This window comes from Anas platyrhynchos, chromosome 2 (genome assembly GCF_047663525.1).
Source record: "Anas platyrhynchos isolate ZD024472 breed Pekin duck chromosome 2, IASCAAS_PekinDuck_T2T, whole genome shotgun sequence".
NCBI lineage: Eukaryota > Metazoa > Chordata > Aves > Anseriformes > Anatidae > Anas > Anas platyrhynchos.
Genome location: NC_092588.1, coordinates 9,467,267 through 9,483,086, shown reverse-complemented (window position 1 = coordinate 9,483,086; position 15,820 = coordinate 9,467,267). Strand labels below are relative to the sequence as shown.

Sequence of the window (15,820 nt, the reverse complement as noted above, 5' to 3'; positions counted from 1 at the left end):
CCAGCCTGGCACCTGTCCTGGTGCGAGGGGACAACCCAATGCAACGCGCCCAGCCTGGGACAGAAACCGACCCCAGACCTCCATCCACCGCAGGCAGTGGGACGTGGAGCCAAACCCCGGCTTCCTCCCCAAAAACATCCACCCCATCTCACCCTCAGCTTTCCATGGCCATTTGGGGCTGGGTCTCCTGCCCCCTCCATCCTCCTAGGAGGGATCTGAGGGACCACCACGGGGGGATCCCCTCCCAGCCCCCCCGCACCCTCCCTTCCTCGGGGCGAAGGCGAGGCCCCTCAGCAGAGCTCGGAGCCCCCCCCAGCAGACCTCGATGCCCCTCTGCAGGGCTCCGGGAGCCCCCTCCTCACCCTTTACCCCTCGGGACCCCCCTTCCCGATACCCCCCGGTTCCCCCCGGGGCTCGGTACCTGGGCGCGGGGCCGCCCGCGGCGCTCAGCCCGCCGCCGCCTTCCGGGTTGCCGGGGGCCGGCTCCGCCGCCGCAGGTTGGGCGGCGAGAGCGGTGCCGCATCGCTATAAAAGGAAGCCGAGCCCCGGGGGGAGGAAGAAGAGGAAGAGGAGGCTCCGGCACCTTCATCGGGCCCGGCTGGGCCGCCCTGCCCCGGCCCGTTGCTAGCGAGCACCAGGGGAGGGCGAAGCATCCCCCCCCCCCCCACACACACCGGGGGGCTGGGGGAGCGGCCCCAAAATGGAGGATAGGAGGAGGGGGGCTGCGGGTTGGGGGCTGCTGGCCTCAGGGAGGGGTGCTGAGGTGGAGGAGGAGGAGGAGGAGGGAGGGGGATGAAGGTTTGTAGCCAAAAGGAGGATGTGGAGCCTGGATGTGGGCACAACCTGATACGCTCAGCTGTTCTGCAGGCACCAGCTTGTCCCCTTCCACCTCAAGCACCTGGGGTGGTGACAAATCCACCGGGGTTTCTCCCCACCTGGGGTCCCCCCTGGGAGCCTTGGAAGGACCCTTCTTCACTGTGAGGGTGGCAAGGCTGCCCAGAGAAGCTGTGGGTGCCCCATCCCTGGAGGTGCTCAAGGCCAGACTGGATGGGGGCTTTGGGCAACCTGGGCTGGTAGGAGGTGTCCCTGCCCAGGGCAGGGGGTTGGAACCAAATGGACTTTAAGGTCCCTTTCAACCTGACCCATCCTGTGATCCTATTCTGTGATATGACCCAGCCTCATCCCGCCACCTTAGCATGCACTGTGACAACCTCAGCATGGCCGCCCCAGTCAAAACGCACATCAAACCTGTGAGGAAGCAGAGGATGAGGCAGCTTTTGCAGAAGTAGGAAGATAGCGGCCAGCATTGACACTCAGAAGACACTCCTGGAAACTTTAAATGCGTACATACCAAAAATAATCACCTACAACAGTCTTCAGAGTGCAAAGGGTGACAGAGCACTGCCCTCAGCCTGACCAGCTGGCTTGGGCTGTGGGCTAGCAGCTGGAGGAAGGCCCTATAGCTCGTGGTCCTGGGGACAGGGCTGTGCTCAGGCACCTGTGACAACCCTGAGGAGCCCTGCATGGTGTCTCCTCTCTCATACCAACCATTGATGGCATCTTGCTCACAGAAGGAGCGAGGATTCCCCCAGGACCCCCATCCCACCCATCCAGCACAAAGGGCTGCTCAGGCTGCATCAGGGCTCTCCCCTCAGTGACAGATGCTGTTGTTCTCCAGCACCGTCAATCCCTTTCAGGAAGGGACAGGGATTAGATGGGGTAACAGCTCTTAAGGTAATTTCTGTAAATGGCATTCTGCTGGCCAGCTTTACTGGCAGGAGCTTGCAGGGGACTGACACTGCAGCTCGCTCTGCAGCCCCAGTGAGGCCCTGTGCACACAGCTCTCTGCAATGCCACAGCGACTACAAAACCTGTACACGGCCCAAAGCAGATGGAAAGGTGACAGCAGGGAGGCTGGAGGCAGAGCTAACAGCACTCTGAGATGCTACGTAGGAAATGGGACTGCTATACAGAAGCACTGAGCTCAGATCTCTTCTATTATTCCACCACTTGCAAGTTATTGCACTAGATGAACCAACACTGTGGAGCACGAGCAGAATGGATGCCAGCTATGCAGAGGGGGAGGTGGTGACCCTAGGAAGACCCCTGGCTAAATTAATATTGCTAGGGGCTTTACCATGCACAAAAAAAAAAAAAATAAAAATAAAAATAGGGCACTTAGGTAGAACACTGCCATTGGAAGATGGCAGGAAGAAAATTCTGCTCTCCACAGTTTTGAAGTAGAGGGGTTTCTTCCACATCCACATTTGTTATTGTTTTTTTCATCCCAGCTCTCTCTGTGCCCCAGCCGGGAAGGAGGAACAGGAGGAGCTTTTCTGCTGCACCTGGTAGCATCTCACTCAAACCTAGCAGGAACACAGATGCTGGGTTGAAGAATGATCCTGAGCAAAATCCAGCCCTCAGCAAGGCAGCTGTGTTCCAGACCTGTGCCATGGAGACGGGAGATGTCAAAATCTCCTCTGAAGAAGTCCCCATCTTCCACCACTCGATGCCAGTTCATTTCACATGAAGCTCAACGCTGGAAGCTCCTTGCTCTCTAGCTGTCTGAGCTGCTACATTTCCCTTGTAAACAGGCTCTGTGCACCCTATGGAGGCAGTTTTAACATTTTCTCTCCAGTGCCTTTCTGTAGAGGTTCGCCTGCTTCCTATGTAGGGAAGACAGAGACTAAGGAACATCCTAGATCATAGATCTGCCCTTCATCCCCACGCTTCTACCAACGCAACATCCCCCGAGTTGTTACACACAGCTTCTTCCAGCTCCTGGATGAGTTTCCACCCAAGAACAGGTCTCAGCTGGAATAAGAGCACATGGCTGGCAATTTCAGGAAGGAGCTGCAGCTCACCGACTGCTCAGCTGTAGGGGCTCTTGCTTTCCTGCCTACAATTACTGCAGTAGAGCTACAGCTCTAAATTCAGCATTTACAGTGAATCAAGGGAAGGTTAGGAAGCACGAGTTTATAGGTCTAGGGCCAGGGAAGGAATAGCTTGCATTATAGGCAGGTGATTACAGGCAGTGTAATCTGTCCTAATTTGGAAAATAAAAATAAAAATGCCTGCTTTAATTTTCAAGGTATTTTTGAAACTGTGTGGCTCCTGGGGTCATCAGGTCACTCAGGCAGGCTGCAGGCTCCAGCAGAAAGCCATTACAAAACCCCTGCTTAACCAGCAAACAGCTGCTGACTTTGGGGCAGGCTTCACTCGAGATGTGGCTTGTCTTTTTCAGTCCCAACGTTCAGCAGCACTTTTTAAATACTTTTCCGTAAGTAGCAGGTTTTGACTTTTATTTAAACACTAAACTCCAGCTCAGAGGCATGTTTATACTTACTAGAGTAGCAGGGATGTGGAATCAGGGAGGGACAAAGAAAAACAGATTACTAAACAAGGTTTGAGAACAGCTTCAGACTTGAAGCTATTGCATATTATTCCCTACTGTTTACAGACAACTGTAGTAAAATCTTCCTGTAGTATTTCCTGGAAAAGAGACTAAGTAAACTAGTTAGCAAAAAACTTGTTAATGCCACTAATTGAACCGAACAAAGGTAAATATAGCGAAATAACCTCTATATGCAGCCATTCTAGGGCAGTCTTACACGTTCAAGGGTGATTCATTTACGCAACGTGATTAAGAAAAAAATATGAATTCAGATTTCTGAATTTCTGGTGGTATCTGAAGCATAAAAATACCCTCAAACTTTAAAGGAAAAAATAAAAATAAAAATGAGGGAACGGACATAGCTACAGACCACCTTTCAGCAAAAATAACAAACATAAGGGAGGGAACATTTCTAATCAGACACTACATGAGCCAAGACCAGGCAGGCAGGAGCTGCACAGCAGCATTAACGCTGGATTTAAAGCTCCAGGTAAGCTTAAAGCTTGTTCTAAACACCCGTCCATCAGGCAGTACAGCGAGATTAGCTTCTCCTCTGCAGCCATAGCAGCTGCAATAGCCACCACAAATTGTTTGTCCCTCGTCCCCGCTATTATAAAAGGAGACTGGAGCAGACATCTGCCCTACTGCATACACTGGGGTCTGTTCTGCAACTTGCAGAGGAACAAGGCAAGGCCTGTACAGTGACACACTATCGGTTTTAGCGTTACTCCAACACCAGCTGACGAGAACTAGCCAAAACTCGCAGCTCCTGTGCACGCTGCGGCACAGGGGGCTGCGAGCTTAAGTACAAGTTGACAAACAGCACTTAGCTTATCTCAAGAAGAAACTTGAGCACTCTCTCGGCAGATGGCTGGGCTCTAAATCATGTCCTGTATAGCCCTGAAAGTATCATTAAGACAACTTGACATAGTTTGCATTAGGTAAGAAAATGTGGGGCTTACAGCTGTATAGATGGAAACATCTCACAGTCCTGTGTGTATTCTGTGTTCATCTCAAAAGCCTCTGTCTGTTTTAGAAGGGCTAAAATAAGTGTGTCACCCCCAACAGCCTTAAACTCAAGGGCAAGCTGCTTAGTTGTCTGTAAGAAACCAAGGTCTGAAGCTGAACTTTAAATATTAAGGGATAACTTTTGCTCTTCTGTCATATTTTGGTTTCCTGACACCAGAAGGTGACTGGTCCAGGGTGTGAATGGCACAAAGCTGTGAACCAGGAAAAGTAAAAAAGTACTGTTGGGAAAGTAAAGTTACTTGTTATTGATGTTCAAGTCAACTATCACCCAGAACTAGAGTTTGGGGAAGGGGGAAGCATCTGAAAATTATAAAATCATATTTATAGGGCTGGAATATTTAGTTTTTTATTTTGTTTTGTTTTGTTTTTTGTGGGGGGGAGGGGAGGGGGAGGGGAGAGAGGGAGGCTATTCAGAGTTTCATTGATTGGTATTTAAGATTTGCATCACTTTTACTAGTGTTGACCACTAGTCTCTGTTAAATTATGAACTTTAAGTATGCCATGGAAAAGAATGAAAAGGCTGAAACTCTGTAAACCTGGATAACAGGGGTGTTACTGGAGCATGTGTTTGTCTTGGCCTCTTCAGCTCCAAACAGTACATGAAATACCCACCTCAATTTTGGCTTGCAAAAGGAAATCATACATGTCAGTGAAGAGCAAGTAATACAAGTAGGACAAAGACTGAGGTTACTGGAACCAGCAGATCTCTGAATGCTGCTGTGTGAAATACTGGGACAAGGTAGAAACTGAGCAAGAGCACCACTGTTTAACCAGACTGCTTCTCCTGCTCCCTGGTCCACATTTCACTCCCCCTCCTCCAAAAATGTGTAGGCTATGCAAATTCAAAACCCCAAACTGAGCAAAATATTCCACGAAGAACCCAGGCAATGCCTGCACTACAGCACAGAGCTCAAGAAGCTACCTCATCGCAGCAGCCTCCTGAGCCCCGTGCTGTTGCAGTTACTATTTTTGATACAAACCAGACCTGATAACTCTACGCTCCAACTTTTCCTCCGGCTAAAGGATAAGAAAGTAATTTCAAGCGACTTGTTCGTTTTTGGAGCAGTTGGGTGTTAAATGAAAAACTTCCAAGCACCCAGCTGGGGGCAAATAAAATCTAGGCACTGGATCAGACCTGAAATTCTAAGCAATAACGTCACCTCCGTCCGGGAAAGGTTAGTACTGCTCCAGTCAGGCTGAGGGCTGCTGCTGGGTTTGGTTTTCCTGCACACAAGCTCGCAAGGCAGAAAGGCAGAGGACCAAGCTGGGCAGCTCTTTTCAACCAGAAGGGCCAGCTTTAGAAAACAAAGACACACCAGGGTTTCCACAGGGCCTACTGAAGCCACAGAGAAAGCAAATTGAAACTCATGGACCAAAATGTTTTGATGCTAATTTTAGTAAGTCAAGTTTTCCAGAAAAAAAGGGGATTGCATCCATATTTAACAACCGTTAACACATTTAAATGGCACTACAGAAGGGGTGGTTTATAGTCAAGAGGAAACATGTCAAGTGTTGAAGTTCTACCTGTTGGGAATCCAACCTTTCTCCCTGGATGATATTCCAGTTGACAAAAGGGCCTTGGTTCAGATATCTGGGATCAACTGAATACATTTATTTAAAAGCAATTTTAAATATTAAAAAAGTAGAAATTAACACATACAGTACTCAAAAACTGTCACATTAAATACATGTGAATAGACATGTGTACTGATGTTTTACCTTAACATTCAATGAGAATTCAAGATTTTAACTAGTGGCATGATCAGATCTGATTTCTGTACATGTGATGTTCTATGTAATAAAAAAATAAATAGCAACTGTTGTTCAACAGTAAATAAGACATCTGCAGAGCATACTTCCCCCTCTGGGGGCACCTTCCCCTGGCCCTCCCCCCAGCCCCTATCAGCTAATTTTCCATAAAGATTTAGACTTTCCAAATACTATGTCATGTACAAAATCGCAGACAGTGGCTCATTGAGTTCAAATATAATACTGTACTTAAACTCAATCAATATCATACATTTTCAGATTTCTTATGACCCACAATAAGCCAGAATAAACAGAACTATTGTTCCCGATGGAACTCATTTAATTTTATAAAATGCATATGTATACTATTTTAAAGAGCATAGAAAAGAATAGACATTTGACTCTACATAATTTTACATGCCTAGGTTTTCTCTATATGGTTTGCTTTTTTATCAGTTTATTTCAAGATCACTTAAAAATACAATTGACCACAAAAGTGAATAGGTTTTGTTCTTTAATGCAACTTAAAACATTGTATTAATGGCTAAAATGGAATGCTAAATAAATGCTAATCCTGACTTCCTTTCCATAAAAAAAAACAGAGTAAAGTCTGAAATACTGGAACTGGTAATACTGAAGATTAGATGCCAGCAGGCTTGCTCACTCATTGTGTAATTTTATTTTTTTTAATAAACTTTTATCATAAGTGATAAAACCATTAACAGTTGATAAATGTTTTTCCATTTTTTTCCATCTGGGGTTTAGACTCGTATTTGTTTCCATATTAACCACAAACAGAATTAAATATTCACTGACTACAGTCTTGTAAAACTGAATTAAAAATGAAAGCCCTCAGAGAGCCTGAGATGTGCTTTTATGAAATGAAAATCTTTCCATGCAGCCAAGACAATCTGCTTTGAAATCGCACTGCTAGGTACTGAAGCCAAAATAACATTTAACACAAGTAATGCGAAGCTACGTATGGAAGTTATGGAACCCGCTACAGACAAACCATGGGAAAAACCACAATTGCATTATGTTTCAAAGTTAAGAAATGATCTTGAAAGTGACACAGTTAATGAAAGTTTTCAGTAATGCATGTAAGTGTTTTCTGGCAATGCAGCTTTATACCAACTTTCAAGAAACCTCAGGTCAAATGCAGCCTTCTAATGATTTTCTTACCAATTAGTTTTATAATAATGTTTGTTAGCTGGTGCTTTGAATTGAGACTACTACAGTTACTGTTTAGTGAACTTTACTAAAACCAGCTCGATACTTGTCATCCAAGTTATTAACAGCCTGATCAAATGCATGAAAGGTCGTATTAACTTCCACTTTCTAAAGCAATTAAAAATAATTTAAATTTATCCTTATACCACCACTTAAGAAATTTTATTTAGATAACTAACTTTTAGCAAGGTTGAAGACAGAGGAAAAAGAACCCACAAAATCATTTTTCAAAGAGCCAATTTAGCTATAAACAAATACTGTTGCAAGCTCACATTAATCTGAATAGCAATTAAGTTAAAATGTTCTCTTCTTCAAATGTAGCTATATGACTACAGTACTACTTTTGTACAAAGGCAGGTTTCAAGTAAGCATCTAAATGCATGCATAATGTCAACAGTTAACATTTTCTAGAAGTCCTTGGTTACTAAGAATTCAGTGAAAGAAACCAGCAAATTTCACATATATCTACGAAAGAACAATGACTAATTTTCATTAAAATAAGTTTTCGGATGAAATAAATTTGTAACTTGTCAAAGTGAGGTAATATCACAGGGGAACTGCAATCACAGTTTGGCATAGGTCCACATAATATAAACATGAAATGCTGTATGCACACCATAAAACATTACTGTTATCTGTAAAGTCAGTGAATATTTGTCTTCATAATTACACTTAACTGAGCACTATATTAAATAAATACCGAAGTGGGTTTCATAGCTGTAAACTGCATACACTTAGAAACTGCAGACTGATTTTTAAATTGTCCAAAACCATTCACTCATTCTAACTTTCTGCTAATTGTATATTGAGAATACCAAGTTATTAGGAACAGTCCTTTCTGTACAGTTACATGGTTGATGGAGACCACCTATGTTTGGAAAGCTGGCAGTTCATACATATTTTTAACAGCTTAGAGATGTAAGTGCTAGATGCCGAGGATGGCTTCAACGAACCCAATAAGGCGTGCCAGGTTCCAAGGCTACCATAATACTGGCAAAGGCAGAATAACACAGTATATTTACAAAACATATAATTCAACCTCATGAGGTGAAACTTAAATGAATTCTTAATTTGTAACAGCAGCTATATATACAATTGTGCACAGGATTACAGGGAGGCAGCAGCGTTTGCTTTTGCTAAAAAGCCCGTCTTGCATGAAGAATGTGCAATGCTCAAGTTTAGTTCTTTTGTTGTTTGTTTTTACTAGTCTGACAGAATGTGCACAAAGGACACTGGAAAGACGCCTTTCCTCTCTGGCTGTCCTTCGATGTGGCCGATCTGCAACACAAGAGAAAAAAAATGTAAATCTGCATACATATCTTGTTCACAAACAGCTGAATTGCATAGATATTATGGAGCCTCTGCAAGTTCTTTGATAGTTTAAGACATACCTTAGCTAACATTTGAATTTTGTAAAGGAGCAAAACAAAACCACACGAGCATATTATAAATAAGACAAGCCAACTAAAGCTAAAGAGAGCAAAGCTACAGCTGAATTTAGAAGCCTGTAGGGGCTATATACACCACTGAATTTCAAGAACCTCACCAAAACTGAAGGCCGACTCTCTATTTTCTGACAGATTAACTTGCAGTAACAAGGCACGTGTCTCTCAGAAGCATTCATCTTAGTTAACTGAATAATGCTAAACATCTCACTTGAGGGAATGCCTGCTTACAATTGTGAAGTTACTTATGATAATCTGCATTGCTGGATACAATAAATCCTCGATAAAATTCACTTATCTGAAGTGATAAAGGCCTAGCTGTTTGCTCATTCAATTACAGCATGATTTCTAACGATTTATGTGCATAGTAGTGTTTGTAACAAACGACAGCATTGTCTCATTAAGCACTTTCCATATACAATTTCTTACATACTTTGAATAATAGTCATTTATAAAGAAATTTTCAAGCAACTTCTAACAAAGACAGCACTTTCTATATGAACTTTTCGTGTTCAAAATGCTGTATGGTAAACAATTGTCAAACTGATAGCACGGGGGTAGCAGTCTCGACTGACCACATAACCCTCTTCTCATCCTGCTACAGCACTGCTCACTACTTTCAGAATAATAATGTGCCTCCTTCCTCTTCCACGAACTAACAAAATGGGAAGGGGAAACATGCAGGGCTGGCCATTTCCTCTTGTGGAGCCAAATTTTTGAAACGTATGAGTCAACAGCACTCATTTCCCCCCTCAGAAATGCTCGAACCGGAGCGCTTCATGGAATTTGTCAGGCATGTGGCTTCATAAAACCCCTGCGTACTTCACAAAACAGATTCAGCAGCTAACAAAACTATAATCGTTGACTGAATGGTATGGCGAATACAGCAGCTTTTTGCTGCCTGTTGCTCCTTTGATACCATCTTTTCAGCTGAAACTTTTCCACATTTCAATGCCCTGCTGATCAGTGAGAGGAAACCATGTAGCTAGAACCAAAACAGCAAAGATTGCATCGCACTTAGATTAGGAAATCGTAGGCAGCACTGCAAGAAGAATTTGTTTTAATCAAATTGAAGGCAACCTGTCTCATTTTCCCCCGTAATAACTCTCAGGTGGGGCAGTTTGATGCAGGAGGGCTTTGGAAACAACAATTAGAGTTTCAAGGGAGGTTGGAGCCCCCAAGCAGGGCTGAGAAAGCCTGAGGTTAGCACTGAATAACCAAAGACAACAGCATAGAGAAGGGGGGAGGAGTATGATACAAAATTATGACACAGGATGGGAGAAAATGTTGATCGGTTACCTCTCATTTAGGGAAAAAAAATCAGCAACTGGGAGCACTAATTTCAAGTAGTTTTTCAGACTCCCAGCAGCCCCTATAGATAAAAGTTATCATTTCTGGTGCACTGCAGATAATTACACTTCCCATTTTTCATGAAGAGCGTAAGCATGCTAAACAGGGTGAAGATATGACACATCCTCTTTACTTGATGGAAGGCTAGAGTATGATACAGCCCAATTTACGTAAATAAATAAATTTAGATGTGTTGTTATGAGCCTGCGATAAAGCCAAACCTAGTCAGGATGCTGCTAGCAGACTCCCAGGAACTTGCAGACCCTAAGAGAAAAAGGGGGTCTCTTCTAACATGAGTTTAAATGCTGGACATCTGTTTGTGCAAAACAACCTTCCCCTGCTGCGTTCCTCTCCTCTTCCTTCACAGTAAAAAAAAAAACAAAACAAAAAAAAAAAAAACATAGAACAACAACTACAAAAAAATGTAAGAAAAAAGAGGCTGTCCTTTAAAAGTCATAAGGAAGTTTTGTGGAGCTATAAAAGGCAAAGATACATACCCACCACTCTTGGTCCTCTTCACCAGTTACAATAATTACTTCTCCTTCAACAAATGTGAGCTCATCATCGTTATCTGCCTGGCAGTCATAAATGGTCTTCACTCGCCTAACCTTGTTCTTTCCCTAAAAATACAGAGAAGTTTTAGATGAAAGACATGAGGAACAGCGAAAATGTACCGAATGAGTTATACCTTCCAGTTATGCTTTGTGTTACGAAAATGTGAAGCCCACCAAATCTCCTTCTCTGTAATTAGGGCATGAAAATCTAAAAACTAAAATTCAACAAGGAAAAAAAAAAGAGAAAAAGGAAGATACCTACACAGGTCTAGGTTTTTTCTTAAGATTCAGAACTCCCAAGAGACTTTTATACCTAGTACATAAGTATCCTACACATCTTCCATCAAAGCTTAAATAAAGTCATTACATTCTTCCAATGCACAACCACCCTTTCTCCTACAACACATACATAACTAAAAAAAAAAAAAAGGCAGAAAATGAATTCCAATCTCCTCTGAACACTACAGGAGTGGTACAGACTGTGGAAAACGCTGCCTTTAAATCCCAGTATTCCTTTAAATTTGGGGTTTGGGTCTAGCAGGAAAATACAGCATCCTCTGACTTCAGATCTGCTTATAGGATTGAATCTGGAAATTATTTCTGAATGGGTTTTTATCCAGAGTGTTAGTGATTCCTTATTAAAAAGAATCTTAATTTCAGATGGCAGCATTATTTTGTGATGATAGTTCACAATAGATATTCTCACAGTTCCCCTGTTTTGAGTCCAAGTATTTTCTAGGTCATATTTTGCTGCATGCTGCTAATTCATGTGAAAAAGCCTGAGCCATGGACTCCTCCCTGAACATATGTTTCTCATGGCAGGAAAAATGCTTTAAATTATTTCCAAATAGACTAAGTAAGCAATGTGAACAGAAATATGCTGCTACTTTATATTCACAGAAATATGCTGCTGCTTGAAAGTCCTGTGTTTTTATACCCACACTTCTTCAGAAACTGCAGTTCCTCTTTGAACAGAAGTAGTCAGAAAACAAGAATGCAAAAAACAAGAAGAGCAGAAGGAGATGAGAAGCAGGAGGGCTACGAAGAAAAAGTCAGCAGGTTTAGAGGAATTTGCGCCAAAAGTAAGTTCACTGAGGAAATTTCCTAGGGAGTCTTCTCTTTTCTGTTACCTACCCTCTGCGTTTTGGCAAAAAAAAAAAATGCTTGCAGTTCAACAGCAGAACAGACGCATAGCAAGCAGCACTCACACTGAAGTTATAGAAAAACAACAATTACATATGTAAGGGGTGATGCAGTGAACACAACGTAAGACTAGGAAAAATGTACTCTTGAGACAAATGAATGGAAATACCTTAGGTGAAATTCATATGAGATCAAAGGAAGGTTTTTTTGTCCCCCTCCCCCCGAAGGATTTACTGCAGCAAGAAATTACTTCAAAAATGCTTTCTCTCTCTCTCTTTTTTTTTTTTTTTTTTTTTAATAAATTCAGGTAATTCGAACAGAAATCTTAACTATCACAAGGGATTGAAATTCAATTTTAATGGATATTTGGAGCCCGTCCCAGCTTTCAACTCCAGAGAAGCTCTGCAAACTAAAACAGCTCCAATCAATGCTCACTGGATGAAGGGACACAACTACTTTTGACAGATAAAAATTATATCATTCAGCAAGGAGACTGCAGGAAGTTTTACTCCTCCAACCTTAGAGGACTGTGTGCAACTCTGTTTGTAAGAACCCATAAAAAAAATGCCTGAAGTTGCTCCTGGTTCTTTTTGCCTAGTACTACAGACAACATTTTAATATTTTATTCCTTTCAGCTAGAAGAGAAGTAGAAAGAAGAATTCGAGCCTGAGGTGGTATTAAACTTGGGAAGGTTTACAAAGGGATGGATATGAAGAAAGTCTATGTTTTTAGAACAGAGACTGGGGTACTGGTGTGTGAAAAAAAATGAAAGTAATTCCAGGGCATGTAATTTGCAACTATAAACAAAAACACACAAAAAAATCACAGCCCTGTATCCCAATATTAGTATCTATTCAGGAACACATTTTTTCTGTTCAAGACCAAATATTAATCAGCTGTTACAGTCATTAAATAATCCCTTTATGTTCTTATTTCCACTCAAGAATTGTTTAAAAAGCATTTTTTCTCTATAAAACACATACACACACAAGTGTTCAGTGTTATTTTACAAGCATTCAGAATAGGCTTCATTTCTCTAAAAATATCCTTTCAATACCTTATGTATTATCAGTGTTTGTATTTCTTCCTAATAATTTTGAACAACCGGTTTTCTAAAACTTCCAAAAACCAATCTTCGCTCCTCTATTTGTTAGCTAAACAGGCAAAACCAAGACTGAAGTACCCACACGTACTCGTGGCTGTTCTCACAGGTCTTAATGTTGCACTGTCATGTAGTATTTCATCAGTTTGTGCTGAGAGGAAATAGCGACAGGTTGAAAGTGCAAGCAAAACACATTTAAGATGAACTCTTTCACATTATTGCTGGAGGAAAAAGAAGTGCAGTGGACAAGAAAGCTGTATGTGCATACACAATGCTGAGCAGAGGAGTGGAAGGTAATTATCATGGATACATCATCATTTTGATCACTCCAAAAGAGAGGAACTTTTAATGTACTGAACATATGAAAATGGCTGAATTTGGAGAACACTGAATTTTTACTCGTGATGTTTCTGTATAAAATAGGGGAAGAACACAAACCCAAAAACCTTATCCACCATTTGCTGTCATTCCCTCTATTAGAAAGGGAAAATAGCTGACCAGTGTCATTTGCTTCCTTGTATTTAAAAGCACATAAACAAACAAATCATAGTTGCAGACACCTTTTGATCAGATCCCTGTATTTTTTATTTTTAATCTAATCTCCAGAGTGATCAGGAAGCCCCAGCACCAACTGTCTTCCTCAGCTCAGATAGGAAGTTACAGACAAGTCAAGTACAGAAGCCAGGCAGAATAATGGCCCTACACAAAGTGTTCTTTCTCAAACAAGCACACGAAGGGAGAAACTCACCCTCTGCTTTCACTACCAGAACGGAAGTCACATTTCCTTTCACATAAGTGCTTTGCATAGCCAATTTGACAAGCAAAACCAGCTCCTTTTTGATGTATTCTTAATGATGAAAATCTTGAGAGCACTCTGGAGTTTCATAAAACGATTTCAATATACATATGCATGAAAAAAAAGCCTCCGTTGGATGGAAATTGCACTTGCTAGCAAGATGAATAGCAAGATGAACTGGGGATTGAGCAAGGAGACTTGGAACCTAGTTATAGCCCCAGCTCTGTTATGGCACACCATCCAGCCAGGTCTATTTTAGAAATTGAGCAATATATCCGAACCTCTGTTAACCACATAAGTACACTTACATCAAACATTCATGACAGGAACATTCACAAGTTTGTCACAGTTTACCTGTAATTTACTTTTTTTTTTTTTTTTTTTTTAAATCTACTGATTAATATCGGTCAGCACTAATAGGTGCTAACATAATTTTTAACAGTTACAAAAATCAAATATATAAATATTCCAGTAATCCACAAAGCAGTCAGCAGACAGCAGAGAAAACCAATTAACTCAGAAGTATGACTTGCACAGATAGACATGCCCAAGTTCCCTAGTAAATCTAAATACATCAGCATGCTCCCAAGACTACCGTTTTATATTACTAGTATTTGCTTCAGCATGCAAGAGGCCTTGTAAACCCCAAGGATTTGCTGAAGCTGTTTGGAAGTACAAAAAGAGAACCTCATTCCCCGTCCCAGCCCATAACTTTACCAGCTTTGTGTGCTTAGCTCAAGGGCTTTCTTTTTTACACAGATACTCCTATGGCAACTTCAAAGCCTTGCATGGAAGATTTTAACTAGCTGGAATAATACCTACCATATTTATTTTCCTGGGAAGTGGCACAGGGGTTTCTGGCAAGGTATGCGTTATGTCATTAGACTCTTCAGATGCTTGCTTTTGGACGGTGTCTCTAGATTGTACATTTGGAGAAAGATCTAAGGAGTGAGATTTTTGATTCGCCTCTGAGGGCTGAGGCTTTGGTGATGCTTCTCCACCTTGAGTTTTAGCCAACAGCTCTCCAAGCTGAGGTTTTGGAGGAAGGTCCTTCATTTGCGGCTTTGGAGGTAAGTCTCCAAGTTGCGGTTTTGGTGGCAAATCTCCTAGCTGAGGCTTTGGGGGTAGTTCTCCAGGCTTTGGGGGTAAATCTCCCACTTGAGGTTTCTGAGTTAGTTCCAGAGGCAGAGGCTTTGGGGGCAAATCTCCAGGTTGTGGTTTATGTGGTATATCGATGGACAGTGAGGGCTTAAACATTTCCGTGTGCTGATTGGATTTATCTATTGAAAGATGATGACTGGTTTCTATTTTTCTTAGTGCCACTAAAACAAAAGAAGAATGTTTATTCACAATCTCATTTTAATATTAAAGAACTGAGGTGCATATCAAAATCATAACGGTATAATGACCATATGTTCACCGAGCTCTGATAACTACCCATATGTCCTCCTAGTCTGTGACAAACACACAACAACACGACTTCACTTAGCCCTCTTTCGCTGAGGACAATGCTAGGTCTCATTCCATTGCCCCGACTGGAGGCCAGGAGTGCTTAACCCAACAGCTACTAGGTGTCAATTTATAGATTGACCACTTGTGGTGAAATAAGGTGATTGGTACTTAGACTCGAGACAAAAATATCAAATGCAAAAAAATATGCCTTTTGCAAGGAAGTCTATCAACCCACCGATGTGACTGCAATGAAAATTCTCTTTAATGCCAATAATTCATACATACAATTGAACTTCATACAAAAAAAAAAAAATCAAATCTCGAGATTAGTATCTGTAAAATCTTAAGGAAGAGAGCAAGCGACCGTGTATGTGTGTACAGCCTATACAACAAACTGTAGAATAGATTTTCAAACTAAAACTAAAGGAATGATTCCCCCTCCGGCCCCACCTTCCCAGGTGCCCTTACAAAACAGGTTTGAGGCCCTGGAGATTGAGAGACCGGTAGCTGAGGAAGAGATAGAAAGTGTTCCCAGGAGGATGCCTAGGGCGAGGAGGTCGACTCCACGCATCAGAA

At 42.1% G+C, this 15,820-nt stretch overlaps 1 protein-coding gene across 6 annotated transcripts in view; it reads right to left on the bottom strand.

The window, feature by feature from the left end:
* Nucleotides 1–6,013: 6,013 nt before the first annotated feature.
* Nucleotides 6,014–15,820, bottom strand: part of ASAP1 (ArfGAP with SH3 domain, ankyrin repeat and PH domain 1) — a 148,534-nt gene continuing 138,727 nt past the window's right edge. For all 6 annotated transcript variants that reach the window (XM_072034307.1, XM_038174126.2, XM_027452716.3 and 3 more), the window contains 3 exons: nt 14,615–15,114; nt 10,695–10,817; nt 6,014–8,680 (listed from right to left, as the gene is read on the bottom strand). In XM_072034307.1, coding sequence (XP_071890408.1) covers nt 8,606–8,680; nt 10,695–10,817; nt 14,615–15,114 — 698 coding nt within the window. In that variant the 3' untranslated portion in view covers nt 6,014–8,605. The remainder of the gene's footprint in view (nt 8,681–10,694; nt 10,818–14,614; nt 15,115–15,820) is intronic.